The sequence below is a fragment of the Myodes glareolus genome, chromosome X, assembly GCF_982192425.1.
Source record: "Myodes glareolus chromosome X, mMyoGla1.1, whole genome shotgun sequence".
Taxonomy (NCBI): Eukaryota; Metazoa; Chordata; class Mammalia; order Rodentia; family Cricetidae; genus Myodes; species Myodes glareolus.
This window is the reverse complement of record NC_142053.1, coordinates 2,802,979-2,819,873: the sequence shown is the minus strand read 5'-3', so window position 1 is coordinate 2,819,873 and position 16,895 is coordinate 2,802,979. Positions and strand designations below refer to the sequence as shown.

At 48.2% G+C, this 16,895-nt stretch overlaps 1 protein-coding gene across 3 annotated transcripts; it reads left to right on the top strand.

Moving 5' to 3' along the window:
- The first annotated feature begins 6,890 nt into the window (after window positions 1-6,890).
- On the top strand, window positions 6,891-16,603 carry LOC148117198 (X-linked lymphocyte-regulated protein 3C-like). 3 transcript variants are annotated; one of them, XM_087903142.1, is made up of 9 exons: window positions 6,891-6,972; window positions 8,716-8,858; window positions 9,684-9,753; window positions 10,401-10,435; window positions 11,909-12,026; window positions 12,870-12,969; window positions 14,317-14,415; window positions 15,819-15,914; window positions 16,001-16,603. In XM_087903142.1, the coding sequence occupies exons 2-9, from the start codon at window positions 8,753-8,755 to the stop codon at window positions 16,055-16,057; spliced, it is 681 nt and encodes a 226-aa protein (XP_087759268.1). In that variant the 5' UTR covers window positions 6,891-6,972; window positions 8,716-8,752; the 3' UTR covers window positions 16,058-16,603. The 3 variants fall into 3 exon arrangements, with proteins under 3 accessions (XP_087759268.1, XP_087759270.1, XP_087759269.1); XM_087903144.1 differs by having other exon boundaries at window positions 6,898-6,972; window positions 8,635-8,858; XM_087903143.1 differs by lacking the exon at window positions 6,891-6,972 and adding an exon at window positions 7,055-7,187.
- Window positions 16,604-16,895: the final 292 nt, after the last annotated feature.

The window sequence follows — 16,895 nt, the reverse complement described above, 5'->3', positions numbered from 1 at the left end:
ATTTACCTTACCTTTTAAGACACAGTCTCTCAGTGAACATGAAACTCACTGAATTTTGTCAGGCAGAGTGGCCAGAGAGATTTGCAATGGATCCCGCAGTCTGTCCTCCACGCCAGACATTCTGGCTCTGGGGCTTAAGAGTATTGCTGTGTCTGGATTTTCCGTGGGTGCTGGTGATCTGAACTCAGGTTCTCATGTTTGCATGGCAAAACTTAACCCACTGAGCCATGATCCTTACCCATCTTGAATTTTATGGTCAGTAACATTAGTGTTAGAAACGAATGACATCTATGGTGCCATTTCCTCCCATGCACACATGGGCATGGATGATGTGCACTCTCGCCATACTGCTACCTTCTCCCTGCTCTCAGATGCTACATCTCAGAGACCCTTCACAGCCTGTCCTATCCTACTTTCTGCTCCGTGGGTTTCATTGTGTTTGTTTGTTTGGTTGGTTTTTATGTATGGGATAAAAGGGAACATGTGACACTTGGCGTAGCCCTCTTACTGCTCTGTAACGTCCCGTTGCATTCATTTGCCTGTGGATAACAGGCTTTCCTTTGCTTGTCCCTCATGCGAATGTGACATGTCATGTATGTGTTAAATAATATATACTGTATGTGATACAGCGTTATCTTCATGCCGTATTGTGTTGATGGCCACCCAGGATACTTTCCTTGAGCTTATAAATGTCTCCTCTAACTGTAAGGCAGCGTGTCTTTGTTGGTCTATGTTGTCAACGTGGCCGGATTGACAGATGCCTAGAGTAAGATTAGGGAAGCTCACTTCTGGTGTGTCTGTTCCAGCATCATTGTCAGAGAGGACGGATTTCCAGGAGAGTAACAGAGGAAAGCCTCTCCCTGGGTGTGGAATTTCCATGCAGTAGTCTGGGAGCCCAGGCAGAATTAAAGAAGAGAAAGCCTGCCAGGGCAGCCTAGCTCCATCCTTCCTGAGCTAGATCGTGTAGCACCGTCGCCATCACTCATGACCACAAGACTCCAGAGCCTCCAGCCATCTAATGGAGATGCACAGCAGCTACAGTTCAGGGAGCTTCCAGGTCTGGATTGGGACTGCATCATTTGCTCTCCTTGAGCCGAGGCATCCAGCTTGTCAGTTTAGCTGATACGGAATCATCCCACTGTCTGGCATGCAGAAAGTCATTTTTGGACAATCCAGCACCCAATTGGGTAAGGCATTCAAAGAATTCCACCCACCCCATGTGGGCGTGCGTGTGTGCGTGTGTGCGCGCGCACGTGTATGTGTGTGTGTGTGTGTGTGTGTGTGTTTGTACGTTTTTCTATTGGTTCTATTCACCTAGACAACCCTGACTGACGCAGGATTCTCTCTTATGCATGTGTTGTTGGGATGAGGTGTTTAAGTTTAAGTGGCCATGTTTATTAGATGAAGCAAAGGGGGCTTCTGACTGCTGGACTTTGGTAGTCAACCTCAGGAAGAGGAAGTGACCACATAAGGGCATGGACCTTGGTGGCTAGCTTTAGGAATGTAATCTACCCGTCTTTAGCAAGGCAGAGGGCATGGGAGAGAAGGACAAGGCCTGCCGGAGCCATACACACCACTTTCAAGCTAGCCAGAGTCCCTTCAGCCATTCAGGTTGGCGTGAGGACTGGAGAGATCAAACTTGACATGGCACCTTTTGAGAGTCTTTAGACCAGCGGTTCACAACATGAGGGCTGCATACCCTAGGGGGTGGGGTGTCAAATGATCCTCTCACAGGGGTTGCCCGAGGCCATCGGAAAGCACAGATATTCACATTTCGGTTCAAAACAGTAGCAAAATTAGAGTTATGCAGTAACAATGAAAACGATTTTTTGGTTGGGGTCACCACAACACGAGGGACTGTATTAAAGGGTTGCAGCATTAGGAAGGTTGAGAACCGCCGCTTTAAACTCTCAAAGTTTTAAACCTCCAGTGACACACCTCTGCCAACAAGGCCAGCCTTCCTAAGTCTCTCTAAAAGTAACACCAACTCGGGAACAAGAATTGAAATATCTGAGACTGTGGAGGTGCATCTCCTTCAGACTACCTTAGCCCTAAAGTGGTTGAAGGCATTGCAGCCATGAATCAAGCCTCAGGATAAGGGCCCGTATGGGGAGACATGCCCTGGAAAGCGTGCTCGAAGCCTACCTAATTCATGGGCCTGTTGGTCCCTCCTTCATGCATGCATGTATGTGCTGGACAGCCTCCCTTGTGAGCACACATTCTTCTGGTCTGCCTCATGCAGGCACACCTCTGAGGCATCTCTCAGGCATGGCTCACACATGAGCCTGCTGTGCTTTCCTCCATGCCTGCTAAGTCTGCCACTCACATGGGCATGTGCTAGGCCCATCCTAAGAATACCCACCTGCTGGAACACCCTGTTCCAGACAATCAGAGAGATGCAGTCTTGGGGAGGAGAGGGACTGGTTGCATATGTCCTCTTTCTGAGGAGAAAGGCATTGGGGTGATAATGGCTAGGTGGGTGATCGGATATTGGGCGATGCTGTGCTGAGGTTTTACGGGTAATGAGAAAAATGAAAAACCGGTCAGACTGACCTAATTGCTTTCTACCACGCTGTTTAGGCTAGGCTAAAACATTTCATATGTGACTAGGACCATCTAGTAGGAGACAATAACAACTGGTAGAGCATTGCCTCAAGGATAGCCAAGAACTGGCCAATTAAAAATATGTCCATAGTATGCTTCATCTACACACCCCAAGGACAGATAGGAACCGGCCAACTGAGGACATACGTATGTCCATACTTCATTTGCAGAACAGTATGCTTATTGAATATCACACCCTTTTGTCTCGATCCCTAGACTGGGAGGAGGGGTCCAGGAGGGATCCCTGAGAGATTCTACCCGAGGTCTGACTGTTCACTTTCAGAAGCTTCCAGACAGAATCGGGGATGGAGAGTATAGGGAGCCACCTGTGGCATTTATACCTTTGACTTGGAGTGTCTTTGGGCATCTCCTACCTTGGAGGGAGGATAGTCTTCCCCTGGAATTCCAGGAAGCCTTAAGAGTCTGGTTGTCTTTAGTTTGCCTTCTGATTATTCTCGTTCGCTTCCTTTTTGGGATATTTCTCTATCTTCCCAGATCCAGAACTAACATAACCAACAACATGGCAAGTACTTGCTCTACTCCTTTGGATTTAAGCCTTGCGCACTGGCAGGACGTGCGGGACAACATGAGCAACAATAGCGTGACTGTGAAGAAGCCTAAGTGGGTAACATTTTGCTCTGTTGAATGACCAACTTTCAGTGTTGGCTGGCCAGCAGAGGGTTGGAGGAAATAGCTTGTCATCCCGAAACTGGCCACCCAGACCAGGTTCTTTACATGGTGACTTAGCAGGGATTGATAGATTGGGTGGAGGATCCCTGTCCTTTTATTAAACCATTCTTACCACCACAGCCACCAAAGAAAAAGAAAGTGCTGACAGTGAAACCAAGGCTAAGCCCAAAGGGCCCAAGGAAAAACAGCCAGCGGTTCTGCAAGGGGGGCTTCGTATCCCCATATGTCCCTAGGCTGTCACCCAAATGCCACAACTGGAGCCTGGTGCTGAGGCGGCCCCCTCATCCCTGGAGGAAGAGGCCCTACTAGGACACGTGAAGCCACCGCAGAGCGAACCCCCAGCCTGACACCACTGTCGCTCTGCCATTGTGAGTGGCTGGGCCGGTGGGCGAGGAGGGAATCCAACCCTTGCATTACTGGTCTTTCCCCACTAGTGATCTATATAGCTGGGAGGCCCAGAACGCCCCCTTTTCGAAGGACCCTCGGGATCTAACTAATCTGTTAGAAACTGTTCTTTTTAGTCTTCATCCAATCTTGGACGATTGCCAGCAGGTCCTGGGAATACTTTTCGCTATGGAAGAGCAGAGATGGATACAGGAGAATGCCCGGAAGATAGTACCTGGACCTGCCGGCCCCCCACTGACTGATCCTGCTTTCATCGCGATGGCTTTTCTTTCTTAATGCCCCAGCTGGGTTTATAACATGGCAGCCCATAAAGACCGCCTCAAGGTCTATCGCCAAACTCTCTTGCTGGCTCTCAAAGCAGCAGCACGAAAGCCCACCAATTTGACGAAAATTTCCAGTATTAAAGAGGGTTCAGAGGAAAGTCCAGCTAGTTACCTAGAAAGACTAATGATGGCCTTAGAGAGTTTACCCCTTCGATCCAGAGTGTCATTTTTAGGTTATACCAACCAGGCAGCACCAGATATCAAGAAGAAATGATATTTGTTAGAGAGATTAGGAGAATAAGACATTAAAGATTTAGTGGCAGTGGCGGAAAAGGTGTACAATAAAAGGGAGACAGAGGAGCAGAAAGCCGAGAGAAAAGAAAGAGACGGGAGAGAGAGGACAAACATGGCAAAAGACAGGAGCAGAACCTCGCTCGTGTCCTGGAGAAACAGCAGGCTAGTCTGGAAAGAGTCCTGCTAACCGCTGAAGCTGGAGCAAAAGGACTGAGAGGACAAAGAACAGACCGGGATCGCTGCCCGAGACAAAAGGTAGGAAAAAGCCAATGTGCCCACTGCCTAGAAGAAGGACATTGGGCACGGGAATGCCCACAGAAAAAGAAAAGCCAAACCCTGGTCTTGATGGGTAGCGGAGAAGGCAGTGATAGTGATTAGGGAAGACAAAGCTCGGTTCCCCTCCCCGAGCCTAGGGTAACCTTGAAGGTGGAGGGGAAGCCTATCCACATCAGGGTGGATACGGGGAGGGGAGGCGGAGGGTACAGGACTGTTAACATCTGATGACACCCTGTCCTCCAAGCGATCCTGGGTTCAAGGGGCCACTGGAATTAAACCATATCCATGGACTATCCTAAGAGAAGCAGACCTAGGAACGTGCCGAGTAACCCGCTCATTTCTAGTCGTCTCTGAATACCCATATCCACTGCTGGGGAGAGATCTAAAATGAAGGCCCAAATTCATCTTTCAGGCTAAGGAGCCCTACTAATGCACCCTAATGGGAAACCTCTCTGAAATCCAGTGGTGGCTGGTGGCTGTTTGGAGAGGCTAAGGAGATGAGGCCTTGCTGAAGGAAGGAAGTATGTCACTGGGGTGGGGGGGGTTGCCTTGAGGTTTCAAAAGCCTCATTTTTCACTTGACTTCCTGTGTGCAGTTAGAGATGGGAGTCCTCCTCAGCTCCAGCTTCCAGCTGGAGTTGCCCTGTGTGCCACCTGTATTCCCTGCCATTATGGACCCTATCACTCTGGAACCATAAACTCGTTCTTCTCTGTTGATGCCTTGGTTATGGACTGTATCACAGCAATAGAGGCCGTAACTAAGAGAGCCCGATAGAAGACCTGAAGGGTTGGTGTGGGAGTCCCCTCTGTGTGTTGTGATTACCATTAATGAATAAAGACACTGCTTTGGACCTATGACAGGGCAGAACTTAGCTAGGTGAAGAAAACTAAGCTGAATGCTGGGAGAAAGAAGGAAGGATAGAGTCAGGAAGAAGCCATGGAGCCACCACCAGAGACAGAAGCTGGGAACTTTACCCGGTAAGCCACAGCCACGTGGCAATACACAGATTAATAGAAATGGGTTAAATTGAGGCGTGAGAGTCAGCCAGTAAGAAGCTAGAGCTAATGGGCCAAGCAGTAATTTAATTAATACAGTTCCTGTCTGATTGTTTCAGGTCTAAGCTAGCCGGGCAGGCGGGAATAACTAGCGACCCCCTTCCTACTACAAAGGGTCGCTCCCACGCATGGGTGCTATTTCAGCAAACCTAACAGTATCTTCAGCAAGGTGGCCTTTATCTGAATGAGACGCTCATCACTCTAAAAATAGAAGTGTCTGAGATTACTCTGTTGGATCAGGGTGGTGAAGGTGTGTGACTGACCATTAAGGGACTCCACGGTGAGGCTGCAGCCGTGGCAATCAGAGACTACCTTCATCCACAGCCCTTGGGGAGCAGAGTGTGTATCGTGAGACATGCCTGATGGCCATCCGTCAGGCATGCATGCATGCCTGGATAGGCCACGTTACTCATCAGTCCATGCTGTGCCTGCCTCGCATGTGAGCATGCCCTTCCAGCCAAAAGGGGGCGCATGTACATCGGAAAGGCAGGGACTAACTATCTGTGACTGGTCTCTGAAGGGAAGGAAGCTCTCAAAGGTGTGGTTGGGTTAGGATCACCTAGTGAATAACTGGGTGAAAGGACATTCTCTGGTAAGGTATTAGGAGAGTAATGATTGAACCACAGCCCTTGGGGTTGGATGGTGGGAATCCCGGGGAGGCTTGCTCAAGAAGGCCTGTGGTGAGATGTGCCTGAGTCTGGCTTTAGCCTCGAACTGGACTAGGCACCTCTGGAGCGTCAGAGGAGAGGTTCGAGAAATAGAGGGCCTGGGAGGTCTGAGCCGGACAGGGTGTTAGAGGAGGGACGCGTGATATCCAACAGCTGACCCCTGTGTACTATTCGGGGACAGAATGAACACCTGAGACCTCTGAGATACAACCACGGGCTATCACGCCACCAGAGCGCCATTTGGAGAAAAGAGCACAGCAGACCTCTCAGGCATGCTCAACAGCTGTGCCCAAGGGTAAATGCCTGGCTGACTGACAGATCAGCGCAGCCTGGGAGTCTCGCCTGACCTCTCTGTGTAAGTGCTTACATTTCATGTCACGAGAGCAACCCATCGAACCCACTGGCCTCCATGACACACAGGTGCCCCTTCCTTTTGCATCCAATCAGAGACACACACATGGGAAGATGGGCATAACTGGCTGTGACTGCGGCCCAATGAAATGAGGCTGTGGGCCATCCCTTAACAAGAGGGCTTGACTGGTCGAACCTGGCGTGTGGGCCCCTTGGCACATGCGCACAGCGTTGGGTCCCCAATGCGCATGCACAAGGTCTATCATGCCAGCCAATCAGAGAGCGTTATGTTGGGAGGTGGGACCAAACTAAACGTGACCAACCTCTGAGTGGATGGAGGCTGTCTAGCCGAGCCGAGGCGCATAGGTGAGTGACGGGATTTTTGTTCCTTTGTTTTGGGGGTTTCAGGGTACTGTGGCAGGGCTCCTGGGGTGGTTTAGAGGGATCTGCAAGACGAAAGCTCTTGATGCAGGACAGAGGGACCACAGAGTAAGAGGGCCCAGGATGGCCTGTGAGGTGACTTTGGGAGCCTCACTTCCACTTGAGGCTGGAAGAGGCGCCAGAGGCAAGAATGAAAAGAGGTGATGAAGGCAGTGGGGGGGGGCTAGACCATTGGGCAGGGCATAGTCAGGGGCCTGAGAGAGGTGGTAGGGACTCTACCACGTCTGCCATCTTTTGTTCCTTTCTTTCTTGTGGTCTTTGGGTCCTGACGGGACAACGGGGTCCTCCTGTGATGCTTCCACTGGCAATAGTTCGACAGGTTCCCCAGTCTGAAAGGGAACTCTGGGCACTTTAATCAAGTACATAGGCAACTGTAGGGGCCGAGTCGGGAATGGGTGGCTGATGGACGGTCTCACACCTATGCGAGGGCCTGTAGGCAGCCTCAGGAGTGCCAGAGGTGGGGCCTCTGTCTGATGGGAGTGGGAAAGGAGCCTCTCCGAGGAGCATTCTCAAGTGTGGTCACCCGAGGTGACTGGGACAGGGTAAATAGCAGACTCAATCGCGAGCCCAAGTCAGCAGGGATGCACAGCCCTTTGAGGAGGAGAGTGGGATCTTGGGGCGGAAGGGTCAAGGTTAATCTGTGAGGTGAAGTTTGAAAGGCCCGCTTTCGCCTGGTAGTGAAATAGAACGCCGAGGGCAGTGGATGAAGGGGTTCTGAGGGTGGCGGGTTTGAAGAGAGCTGGGTGTGGCAATGAGGTACAGAAGGGGAAGTAGTGACCATCCATGCTTTTGACCTCGTGGCCAGCTGGAGTCCTCAAGGGACATCTGGGGCTCACTGACGTTCAGCCAAGGGCCCTGCCTCGACAGAAATGCCTGTCTGCAGGGAGTTGGGCAGGACTGGGCCCCTTCTGCCTCCGACCTCTGGGCAACTTCTGCATCCAGATATCACAAGTGCCACTTTAGGCCACTTAATCCCGGGCGTGTATGCCTTTGTAGCCAGTCAGAGAGATGTGCATTGGGAGGTGGGGCCTAGATAGGAACGACCACTCTCTGAGGAGAAGGAAGCTCCCAGGGTGGGAGAGTACCCTCGTGGATGGTTTGCTATTGGGTAACTCTGTTATGAGTCTCCCCAGTTGTGAGAGGGATCAGAGAGGAACCTTACTTAGCTCATGTGCCAGGACAGTGGGATCTGAAAGAGGCAGGACCAAGGGAAACCTGTGGGGTCATCTCAGGAACTTTGCTTTCAAATGGGACTGAGCAAGGCCCCAGAGTGCAAAGCTGGGGAGGGGTCAAGAGGGCTACAGGGATTGGGAAGTCTGAGTGGGACAGCTTATGAGCTGGGAGACGTGGCCGTGGTGACTGAGTAGGCCCTTAGTGGGTTGGCGTTCCCAACCAGACATGGGCATTTGGTGCCCTGTATTACAGGCGGGAGGCAGTGCCCAGGATTTTCCCACCCAAGGGTCGGGAAAGCAGCAGAGGACCAATCTTGAGAGGTAGTGGGTTGGAGAGCTCCACGTTCAGATAGAGATATGGCACAGAACTGAACTTTGGTGACATCCTCTTGCCCTCTCTTTGCTGCACTACAAGCGCCAGGGCATCTGGCCACATCCTGTGGAGTCCAAACCCCTGTTCCCCTTGTCATCCTGTAATTCCTCCTGGCATCTGTAGTGACCAGAGTCCTGTCTAGCCCAAGAAGATTCTAGCCATGTCAAGCAGGGAGAAGAAAGCCCGTGACAGTGCTGGCGCACATCCCAGGCTGGATCGGAATCCCATGTCGGAGGACACCAAAAACCCAGATGCAATCACCCCAGGTAAAAAACAAACAAAATAAGAAACAATAATAACAACAACAACAAACAAGATGGGCCCCTGTAGGGCTCTGTCCACCACAGGGGACATCCTAGAATCTCCTGGTGGGTGGGAAAGCCCCTGACAATGCTGGCACACAACCAAGGCTGGATCTGAATCTTACATAGCATGACACCAAGAACCCAGATGCAATCACCCCAGGTTAAAAAAAAAAGAAACAACAACAACAAAAACAGAAGGGCCCCTGTAGGGCTGTGTCCACCCCGGGGGACATCCTAAAATCTCTCGGTGGGTGTAGCACTGAGTGGATAATGTGCATGAACTTTTGTTGGAATAGCAGGAGGTTTCAGGTACTAATGAAACTCAAGAGTACTTGAGTACTCTTGCTCAAGCTTTTTTGTGCCTGTAGGTTCCCCCACCTGAAATTTCTGCCACACAGGAAACCTGCCACATGCCTAGTCAACATGCCTCTCTGGAAACACAGGGGTCACAGTGACTCTCTGGAAGGCCTGTACAGGTGCCTGGACCAACTGGTCTGAGAGTCAAGCCTAAAGTGGTTTCTCTCTCTCTCTCTCTCTCTCTCTCTCTCTCTCTCTCTCTCTCTCTCTCTCTGTCTCTGTGTGTGTGTGTGTGTCTGTGTCTCTGTGTGTGATGTGTATGTGATATGTATTTGTGTGTGTTCATGACGTCACGGATGACTACTTGAAAGAGTGTAAGGAACAGCTGCTGGCTATGGGATCTAGAAATAATGACACTGCTTTCCGTGGGGGATGATGAGAACAGCACACTTTGTTTCAAAATATTTTTCCTCTTTCGTTTTAATACAGCAGGAAGAGAAGTCATTGATGTCAGCAGTGAGGACATTACTTCCTCTGGAACAGAAGGGCAAGAGGCCAGGTGATACGTTTCATTTTTTCGCGAAATAAATTTAGAGAAGTCTGGCTGGAGAGAGGGCTCAGTGGAAGAAGGCTTAAGGTGCAAACACAGGAGCCTGAGTTCAGGCCCTCTGCACCCACAGATAAAGCCATGCATGGCCACACCCACCTTTTAAGTCCAGAACTGAGGGCTGAGGCATGGCAGAGCCAGGGGGATATTGCGGGTGCTTGCTGACTGCCAGACTAACAAAAATAAGCCGAGATTAAATAAATAAGTAAATGCAGCAAGTAAGGCGCATGCGCCACGTGAATGTACTTGGGTGCGTTGAGCATAAGGGACTCAAAGCAACATCCCGCAGTGGATCCGATGTTCAGTGTGATAAGAAATGAAAATCTCATGCCTCCAACAAACTACGGGTCCTCTCATAGAGCCTGTCTGACAGGAATAAGGTGACCATGGAGAGAGGAGGACACCTCACTTCTGCCTCCTAGGTCGGCACAGGTGCATGCACACCCGCCCTTCCTCTGAACACAAAAGACTAGAAAACTACACGCCTGTTCTTGAAATGTGAATTGTATGTAGGCTGTGTGGCACCCTCCAGTTCTTCCACTCACTACAAAAGAATGGCCTTTTATGTACATTGAAGTAAAAATGTGATTTCTTTGCAGGAAGAAAATACAGAATTTATCTGAAGAATTTGAAGGTACGTTCTTGGAGATACCAGGAATTTGAGAAAATTGTTTGAACCTAGAAGTGCAAGGCGAGGGAGGTATCACTTGGCAGAGAAGAGAGTGTATTTACTGCCTTGTTCTCAAACCCTCAGTGTCAAAATAGTATTTATTAGATTACCGACTCTCTATTCATGTTAATTGTCAATTTGAAGAACATGGCCCCTGCGGTGCAGATGCCGTTATTTACTAACTGTGGGATCTTTGACAATTGGATGTAATTATCCGTCTTCAAGGTTTTGATTTGCACAAGTGATATGTCTGTTTTTAATATCACATTTTAAGCCGGGCGGTGATGGCACATGCCTTTTAATTCCAGTACTTGGGAGGCAGAGGCAGGCAAATCTCTGTGAGGTCGAGGCCAGCCTGGTCTACAAGACCTAGTTCCAGGACAGGCACAAAAGCTACAGAAAGAAACCCTGTCTCGAAAAACAGTCCAAACAAAATATCACATATTACTTTACTTGTTTGTATATTAGTAAAGCGCTCTCTCTCTCTCTCTCTCTCTCTCTCTCTCTCTCTCTCTCTTTGTGTGTGTGTGTGTCTCTGTGTGTGTGTGTGTCTGTGTGTGTGTGTCTGTGTGTGTGTCTGTGTGTGTGTATAGGGGTGAGGGCCAACCTCCCTTAAATACCTGACCACTATTTAATGTGTAAATGAATAGCACATGCAGTGGGAAGCTGATGTCAGCACTGTGAACATTGTATGAGCAGACTGAGTCCTGCTTTAAATTTCTCTGTCAGAAGTCAGTCACACAACTGTTAAAGAACTTTACAAACTGAGAACGTGTTAGGAGCTCCGTAGAATTTTCTGACAGAGAATCATATCAGAAAACTTCAGGAGTCAAGATAGGGATGTAGTTGGGTGGAAGAGCACTGGCCTTCTAGGCTTAAGGCTCTGGGTTCCATCCCCAATACCACAGACTTCATGATCAGTGTGGTTCCCTGTTGGAATATTCAGGGTGTCTACCCTGTCAAATTTGCCTAAAAGCTCCAATGGCTACAATAGTTACAGTATTTTCATCTGACTATGCAGTAATCTCTGAGCCTTTGGAGATCTTTGTAAACGGACTACTTTTGTGTTTTTCACAAAGCGGCCCAACAGTCCCTCTGAATGTGTCCTTGAACTGGAGCATATTATGTACATTGATTAAATTTTACCTTATAATGATGTCTCATGAAGAAATTACACAGCAATTTGAAACCCTTTTTTGCTGGTTTTGTTAAGTTCCCTTTGCTGTGTTTTGTAGGTAATATATAGACACTGGAGTACAGCTATCCAATTTCACATCAAGGTCATAACCACTGAAATTCTTGACTGAAAGAAAGGAGGCAGATATTCTTGTCGTTGACAGATTGTTTCCCTCTATTAATAGCAAGTGTTTTTCCAAGTTGAAAACTAAAGTTGAGGGAACTTTACACTAGCGGTTACAAAATTGTATTTCATTACAGCGCCCAATAAGAACTTTCTTCAGGGCAACAGCGAAAGATTCACAGTGATCATCACGGAGTCTTTCGAAACCTTGGAACAGAAATTTGAGGATGTTCTACAAATCCAGTGCGAGCAAAGGTACGGTTGTTGATTCTTGGTGTTTTGATCCCCAGAGGCTTTGACATTTGGTTAGTAAGCACGATGGCAAGAGGTTGAGGAATAGCCCTGACCCCCACCGACCAGAAGCTCAGTTGGATAACGGATTGGCTTGGCATTTCAGTATAGGGTAGACTTCCTTTCCTCATGTTATAGCCTCCCATCATAACCAAAGTCAGCTGCGTTTCCTAGGGATGAATTACGATGACCATTTTGACACATTCTGTTGAGTCCATGGAACAGTATGAGAGGTGCATGCATCGCGTGAATGTGCTGGGCACGTTGAGCTTGTAATCCTCAAAGCATTCATCCCACAGTCAGTCGGGCATCTGTTCGATGCGATAGAAATGAAACTCCCATGCCGCCAATGCCGTATAGCTAGCTATCAGGAGCAGTGTTTACCATGCTACTGTACCGAGATCCACACTAGCGCAACCTGAGGAAGAGCGGGTAGGCCACTGCAGAATTCTCTGATGGGAGCGGATGTGCATGCTCTTTGGACCTGCTCTTCAGAAAGAGAGAACTAACCACATTTGTGTTTGTCAGACAGACGAATATTTGTGGAATGATAGTAAAACTATAGTTCTTCCTGAGTTTTCTGTCACAAAGGCATGTGACGGTACTTCTCTCTCAGCAGGGAGGAGAAAATGCTGCAATGCAAAATGAAATAGTCCACATCAGCTTCCTTTTCCCTGTCAGCATAGTTTAGACGCCATTTCCCCATCCTCCACCTATAGCGTTAGTGAGGGCAAGTCAGTCCTGCTTCGAATATACTTTGTACATATTGGGATGGAGTATCGCACTGTTCCTTGCTATCATTCACAGACAGAAACTTTATCAAGACTATTCTCTTCAGATGAAGAATTTGGAAAGAAAGTTATCCGAGGATGCAGGTGAAGTCAAGAAACATGCAAAAAAACTCGCTGTGAGTATCAAGCAGCTTAGCTCTCAAGGAATCCATTGTGTCAGCATCAGAAGTAGCAGGGCTTCCTGCAGCACATCTGGAGGGAAGTGTCAAGACGAGAACTTAGGGAGGCAAGCAGGGTGGTTGATGAGGTGACTGGAGACTGACCACTGACCGTTTCTCCCTGGATTGTTCCTTTTCCCTCAGAGAAATGACAAGGTCAGTGTTGGGTTAGGAGCCAGCATGGTGGGGGCAGGGGCGGGTGAGCAGGCACTGCCTGGAGAGTGCAGGAGAAGGTATGGGGTTGTATCCTAAGAGGGAGCCCTTCCACCCACAAAGTGCAGACACCAGGAGCAGGAGACCCAACAGAGCCTTCTGACACAGTGAGGAGGGAGGCAGAGTGAGAGCAGTCCCTGTGGCTGTTAGAGTAGGTGGAGGCTTAGCAGTCGGTGCTTGGAGTTCAGAGCAGCTCTCTCCCAGAGGTGAGGAAGGCAAGGCTTCATGCCCTGATGGCCATGGGATGACTGATTCCCCTCCAACCCTGAGATTTGAATGAGGTTTTTGTGAGGTTTGGGGCACAAATACCAGTGCTGTCTTTGAGGGACTCTTTCTTTCTGGTGGAGAATGGAGCTGCCCTCCTGGAGATTCTGACTTCCAAGGGTGGGATGAGGAGGGAGATGGAGGCGCCCCCCCCAGCCTCCGGTCCAGTCCAGTGGTCAGGAGCATGGCCCCTGCAAGCTCACCAGTTGGAATGCAGTCACGGTTCAATCCCTTGCTAGCCATGCTCACTCTCGAAAATAATTTACCTCTGTGCCTCAGATTGCTAGGCGTGAGAGGAGAGATACTTAAGGTCTCCATCTCACGGAATTTTTTTCAAAATACACTTTTAGCTGTTCATTCATATATTGGTCCAGGACAGTATCCGACATAAGTCTTACAGAATCCTTCCCTGTTAAGCAGGGCAGCTGTGGGCTCTACTCCTACTGGTAAGGACAAAAGGAGGTGGGTTCCTATGTAGGGAGTGAGGGACGACGGGGCCATCTCAGGGTAATTTCTATAAACACAGAGGGTTCACAAGCTACGGCAGCCTCTAATGGATGGATTTTCGAGTCTTCAGAAACTAACAGCAATGTTTTAGATACTGCTAACTAGGAAAACTTTCCATTAAATGAATGTGATTCTCATTACTACGGTATTTTTTTTTTTTTTTTAGTTTTTGGTAACTCATGTGAAGTGGTCATTGTGTTTGAAAAATTACTAGTTATTTCCTTGTATATGTTTTGCATAAATATGATACAGAGTCGTGTTTTTGTAATCTTTCTGTGTTTTCCTGAATTGTTCTTACATCTCTTACTGTCTCTGTTGCAGAAGACCTTTAAGGAGCAGCAAAAATTTATTCATCAATCTCTGGGTCTCCAGAAGAAGAGAATGGAAGAATTTAAAGATCTGTGTGAACAGTACTTGGAGGTCTGTTGTACATTCTGAAAGCAACCTACATATGGGTGCATTGAATACTCTGGCGTTCCTTCCATGCTTTGGTTTATGCCTTTGGAAAGTTACCTGTAAACATCTTCCTGTTGACAGAGGTTTCTGTCCCGCCCCGCCCCGCAGTCATTCAGTCCCAAAGAAGCACACAGACGTCTACATTATTTATAAACTGGTTGGCCTATTGGCTCAGTCTTCTCATTAACTCTCATATCTTACATCTCAGCCCATAATTCTTGTCTGTGTAAGCCACGTGGCTTGGTACTTTTTATCAGCGAGGCATTCTCATCTTGTTTCGTTTTAGTCTGGGTGACAAATGCAGACTGACCCTTTCCTCTTCCCAGAATTCTCCTGTTCTCGTGGCCCCACCTCTACTTCCTGCCTGGCTACTGGCCAGTCAGGGTTTTATTAAACAATGCAAGACCATTGTACCACAGCATCTTTCAGCATTTTCCTTATGGTGTCGTGGTTCCATGTAAACCTAAGTAGAAGATGAGTTTTTACTTTGAGGGTTCACATATGGTGGGTAGAGTCCTTTGAAGCAGGAATTGCTGCCTTGGCAATTTCATCCAGAGTTGTTCGTATTGTACAGGGCATTGATGCTTTTCAGACCCTCTGTTCTTGTCTCACAGTGCATTTTCACTTGGGTGTGTAGGTGCACTGAGGCACACGCACGTGTCTGTTCCTCTGTGTGTGTGTGAAGGTCAGAAGCCAGCTGTGGGTGTCTTCAGTCACTCTCCTTCGTATCTTTTTGAGACAGGATGGCTCACTGAACCGGGAAGTCTCTTGCCACTGTGGCTAGGCTGGCTGTTCACCAGGTCACAGGGGTGGCGTGCCCTGCGGAAGAGGTCTTGCGAAGTTTTATACCCCTAAGAGCATTTAACACAACCACTTAGATGTGGCATGTGCTATTTCACTCACTACTAAAGGGACTGAGGGGGTGGAAACCTTGAGTTTTAGTTTCATGGTGTTCATTGATACACGACAATCTACTTCAGCTCCAAAAGAAGTAAGTGAGTGCCAGTAAATGTGCTCTTGCCTCATGCTCTCTGTTTTCATTGGGTTTCATTTACTCTTCTTGATTTGCGGGGAGAGGGATCCCGGGCTCTCACACATGCTAGGCAAAGCACCTTTCCCAGAGCCCCACCACCACCACCACCAACTGCTGTTGCCTCCCGGTTGAACGTTCAGCAGTGGGTTTTGGAGTGGTAACGTCTGTGTCTCTTTGGTGGGTGGTGGATCTTCACGTTGCACATGGTGTATGCTTTATTTGGAGAAATGAAACGATGTCTTTTCACCACATTTACTCCCTTTTAAATATTGCTGTTTGCCTTTGTAAACAAAATGACCAAGGCTGATTTCTGCCCATGTCTCTTTCACCTTAGAAACTTGTAAAACTGAGGGATTCTCAGGGAAATTCCCTGGTTGAAGAGCTGAGACGTCTAATAGCCTCCTTGGAAATAAAACTTCTGATGCTGAATGTAAGTACTGGGCCTTTCAGGGCAAAATGAGGCTTGACGAGCACTGTTTATTTTAAACCCGTTTAATATGTCCTTGTACTTAACAGCGCCAGCAAGAGAGTGCTGCTGGTCAACCGTCTCTCCTGGATCTGTTATTCTCATAATACTCTGAAGAAACGAAAGTCGATACAAAGGCAGCGATTCTCTCATGGAAATTCTCCGGGAGAAGCTGCTTGTGGCTTGCGGCTTCAGCGGCTGCACCTTCTTGTGTTCTCCTGTTCTTAAAGATACCCCTTTCTGCTAAAACCCGAGGAAACCGAAGGATTTGTGTGACAGCAGTCCAGAGATGTCTATAGGATCCTCCAGCCCACGGGTCGTAATGGCAAGTTTATCTTGGTAGCATCATAATTAATGGTTAGCAGTGCATTGATGTCGATACAGTGGGGTCTTGTACCTCAGTATCCCTTTCCCAAATTAGAAGGCACAAGACTGTTCCACCCTTGCCATCTTGAGAGAAATAGTTCAAGAAGACACACTCTTGCCTCTGCATACTGCTGTTACATTTGTTCGGTCATGGAGCCTATGGGAATGACGATAAACCTGCAAAGGGAATGCGTCCTGTAGACTTGAAAATCTGTGCCCCGGAAATAGTGAAATTGGTAGTAGTCATTAAAACTCCTGAATAAAAAAAGATGTGAGTATTGTGACGAGTATGTGAAAATGTCACTTTCCGATAAAATTTATAAGGTCTTTCAATGCAATGTGGTCTGCTACCTGATGTCATCTGCCTGTCACATTAAGAGTTGATCCTTAGTATGCCTATAGCTCAGTTCCTCGTGGTTTATGTATTTCCTTCTTTGTATGGATAGCAGTAACTGAGAATGTTTTGTGTTTCAAATTTATTGTGCATGTTGTGTGTGAACCCAGTGATATATAAGGTCTTCTGTACACATTATTGTACACATATTGTGGTATGTGGTAAATGTGTTCTTATATGTAGCA